This window comes from Euwallacea fornicatus, unplaced genomic scaffold (assembly GCF_040115645.1).
Source record: "Euwallacea fornicatus isolate EFF26 unplaced genomic scaffold, ASM4011564v1 scaffold_57, whole genome shotgun sequence".
NCBI lineage: Eukaryota > Metazoa > Arthropoda > Insecta > Coleoptera > Curculionidae > Euwallacea > Euwallacea fornicatus.
In genome coordinates this window covers 134,790-138,268 of record NW_027096025.1, presented here as the reverse complement: position 1 = coordinate 138,268, position 3,479 = coordinate 134,790, and the positions used below count along the sequence as shown (strand labels likewise).

At 31.4% G+C, this 3,479-nt stretch overlaps 1 protein-coding gene across 1 annotated transcript; it reads right to left on the bottom strand.

Moving 5' to 3' along the window:
* Positions 1 to 364: 364 nt before the first annotated feature.
* LOC136349761 (uncharacterized) lies at positions 365 to 3,048 on the bottom strand. The gene is made up of 4 exons (XM_066301488.1): positions 1,530 to 3,048; positions 882 to 1,220; positions 574 to 809; positions 365 to 430 (listed from the first exon to the last, which is right to left on the bottom strand). The coding sequence occupies exons 1-4, from the start codon at positions 3,046 to 3,048 to the stop codon at positions 365 to 367; spliced, it is 2,160 nt and encodes a 719-aa protein (XP_066157585.1).
* Between the last annotated feature and the right edge of the window lie 431 nt (positions 3,049 to 3,479).

The following is a 3,479-nucleotide window of genomic DNA, read 5'->3' as shown; positions in this document are numbered from 1 at the left end:
TTTCGGTAGCATGTACTCATAATGAAAATCGGACATGTATATTTTAGACAAGTCTAAAATTGCCATGCCTATGTACAGTGGTTTATTGAAACAGATTGAAGACTTTTTCAGTTCAATAATAACAAGGTTTTCATCTAGAATTAATCTGCTATGAAACCTAGGACTAGAAATAAAATTTTTTGCACCATAACGTCCTTCCCAAGATTTAACAATTTTAACTACGCGGTGCTTTCAAATATTTTCCATCGTTTTCCCAAACACCGCGTTATTAAACAGCTTGAATAAATTTTTTTCAAAAGTTGATTGAGCTTGTGTTCGAAACCCGTTATTTAATTCAATATAAGATTTTAACCATGGTGACTGGTTAAACTTTAAAATTTTGTGAATTTTTGTCGGAACTAATCCATGTTTTAACATTTGCTTTAAATTCCTATAATGAACAATATAATTTTGTTTATGAAACAGAGTGGTCATTAATTTGGGTAATTTCGATTGTGGCGGTTTAAGATGTTCAGGTGCGAAAGGAAAGTCCTTATGCGTGTCATGTAACTTATTTGGGTACTGTAAATCTACCTGCAAAATATACCCTACGGGGGAATCGTCAGGAATAGTTAATACGTCAAAATTGGTATCTTCTATCCATTCGAAGCCTCCGTAAGGTAAAGGTTCACACATTGCCTTTCCGTACAAATTGTTCACATCTAGGTAAAGAAGGTATTTAGACGGTTTTACAGGATCATAGTCAAACATGTACTTGTTGTTTGCTTCTGAATATCTACTGCTACACACAGAAACGCCACCACGAATACCTTTTTCAATAAACATTATTTGATCGATATCGTGTAATAACTCCAACTTGCATTTAGTGTACTTTAACATACAGTCCCAAGTATATCCGGGCATGGTAAAATACCATGAAGGATCGAGATTATGAGTTGAAATACAATTTAATCTGAAATGTTCAAAAATATCAGCTAAAAGTATAACATCAGTTTTTAAATACAAATCTGAATATTCTCCCAAAGTCTGAATATTAAAAGAATCCCATACCTTCGATGCATGACTATATTTTTCGTCGTCAATATGCGAATCTTCTAGTTTATTATAGAAATATTCCTTGGATGGTAAAGTTTTTTCATCAAGTTTATCAATACTATCAATATAATCGTAGCAAAACACACCTTTACACGTTAAGAGTTTAAATTTTTCTTCCGTCACATCTAAAAATTGACTTTTTAAAAGTTTTAAATTTTCGGGTTGCATCGATTTTGCAAGTTCATCGAGAGAAGCCCCCAAAAATCTATACGAATCAATATAGCTAAATTTAATGTCATTTTCTGTTACATGATGGGTGAATGAAATATATTTTTCTTTGTTAATAGGTAGTACACTTAAACATCCTTTTTTACATAAAAGTTTGATTAAAAAATGAGAATCGTATCCGGAAAGATTCTGGAAAATTATCGGCACCACAAACTGCTTACGAAAATTTAAATTGCATACTGAATGAGCAAATCCTCTGAAAATACCCGTGAAATGATCATGATCTCGAATAATTTCATCTTTAGGGGAAAACGGTTTTTCACAAATGTGACACCTTTTAGCCATTGATAAATCAAGTTGGATGTTCATTGGAGTGTTTTTCTTTGTTTCATTATAAATAAATTTCGACAGTTCAATCATTTCATTAACAAACCATTCAACACAGTTAGTACCTCGAAACATTTTGAACTGAGATAAAGAGTCATTATATGCACATTTGATGAAATATCCTACACTAAAAGGAATGTGTCTTTGATATTTACCTAAATCATTCGAGAAAGAAACGTTTTCCAATTGACTTTCGAAATCAGCATAAATAACAAATGGGGCTTTTTGTTGATAAACATGATTTTTAAACTCTATAAAGTCGTATTTGGGAAACGAAATATGACAGTCATTCAACTTAGTGCACAATACTTCATGTGTTAATAATTTTTGATGGTTGGAAAAATAATTTAAACATCTATCACAAATAAATTTACGTTGTTTATGTTTGTTTAACTGACTGGATAATAATCGTGATAAATCTTTAATCCAGCAATAGTGATAGATAATATTGGTATCTTCTTCTTCTACTACTGCATCTGTGGGAACCGGATTATAGTCATTTAATTTAGGATAATATTTGTTCTGAATTAAAAGCAAATTAATATGTTTGTTTAGTTTTTGAGGTGTTAATCTGACTGGAACTACTGCATAGAATGTTGTCGGTACCGTTGACATTTCTAAAGCGTAAACATTTACCGATATATCGTTTAATTTTTCAAATTTATATATTTTGTTTAAAGGCATAGGCATTTCTAAATTTGTGGTATTTAAAACAGTGCTGTAATGTGGATATGAAGTAATACGATTATTGTTATTTATAACAGGATAAATAGCACTAACAATCGACCAATAGAAACAGGCTTGATCGTCATTTTGAATATTAATGCAAGCCCGTTTCTTTGAAATTTCTTTAGGTAATTTGATAAAAGTTGAACCGCTACCCATTTCAAATTTATTAATATTAATTTCTAAATAATCGATTTGTTGTAAAGCAAAGCCTGAATCACGTTCCTGAAATTCTGACAGTTGGTTTAATACTTGATCTTGGATATTTTCGCGAAACCAGCCAAGTAAATTCGTTCCCACATCAATGATTGCATAGTTTGTATTAAAATAGAAAATGTTAATTATTTCCTTATCCCCAGATTTTTTAATAAACTCCCCACAAAATGTGGAAGCTACCTTAATAACTGGATTTTGTTTTAAAAACTCTTTTATCTTCGTTTCAAATAAAAGAGAAGAATCGTTTAAGAATTGATTTATATCCTTATGCGTCAAATTAATAATAACATTCGATGTTACATTTTGATTGAAACATGAAACCACGTTTTCCCACGAAATCCTACTTTCAACATTACTTGTTTCTCGACTTAATCCCTCTATATTTTCTAGTTTTAGTCGAAGTAGTTTTTTAATTACATTTAATTGATGTAAATTTGTCTGCAATTTGCGGTGCATACGATATGGTAAACCACCTTTACCGATTAAATTATTACAAAGGATAATCAATTTTTGCACTCGGTTCAACCAAACAGTTAGGTTTCTCTTACATAATTTATTAATTTGGTGTCTAATTTTTTTAAAACCTGTAATAACATCTAAGGATTTTTTCAACAAGTTATCCGGATCCATGATACAATACCCTTTCTGTTGCTGCTGCTGCTGCTACTAATTCTTCAAGCCAAACAGATTTCGAATAAAATCAGCGGATTCGGATGTCCTATGTCTTTTGTTCCCCTAAAGACAAGGGCGTATTTTCCTTCGACAAAGTTATGCAGCTGCGGTTCAAACGTCTCAGTCACTCTTCGAGGGAGGAATACCACAGTGGTTTCCAAGTGTAATAAAATGTTTTTACCGTATTTGGTATTCGAAAGTGTAGCTTTATAGAT

What these genes read in the sequence shown, in the direction of transcription:
- LOC136349761 (XM_066301488.1), bottom strand. Translation starts at nt 3,048, where the DNA reads ATGCACCGCAAATTGCAGACAAATTTACATCAATTAAATGTAATTAAA. An exon ending in GCCCGGATATACTTGGGACT is followed by an intron (nt 810 to 881) that starts GTATGTTAAAGT and finishes TTATTGAAAAAG; the next exon opens with GTATTCGTGGTGGCGTTTCT. An exon ending in CCGTAGGGTATATTTTGCAG is followed by an intron (nt 431 to 573) that starts GTAGATTTACAG and finishes TGTTCATTATAG; the next exon opens with GAATTTAAAGCAAATGTTAA.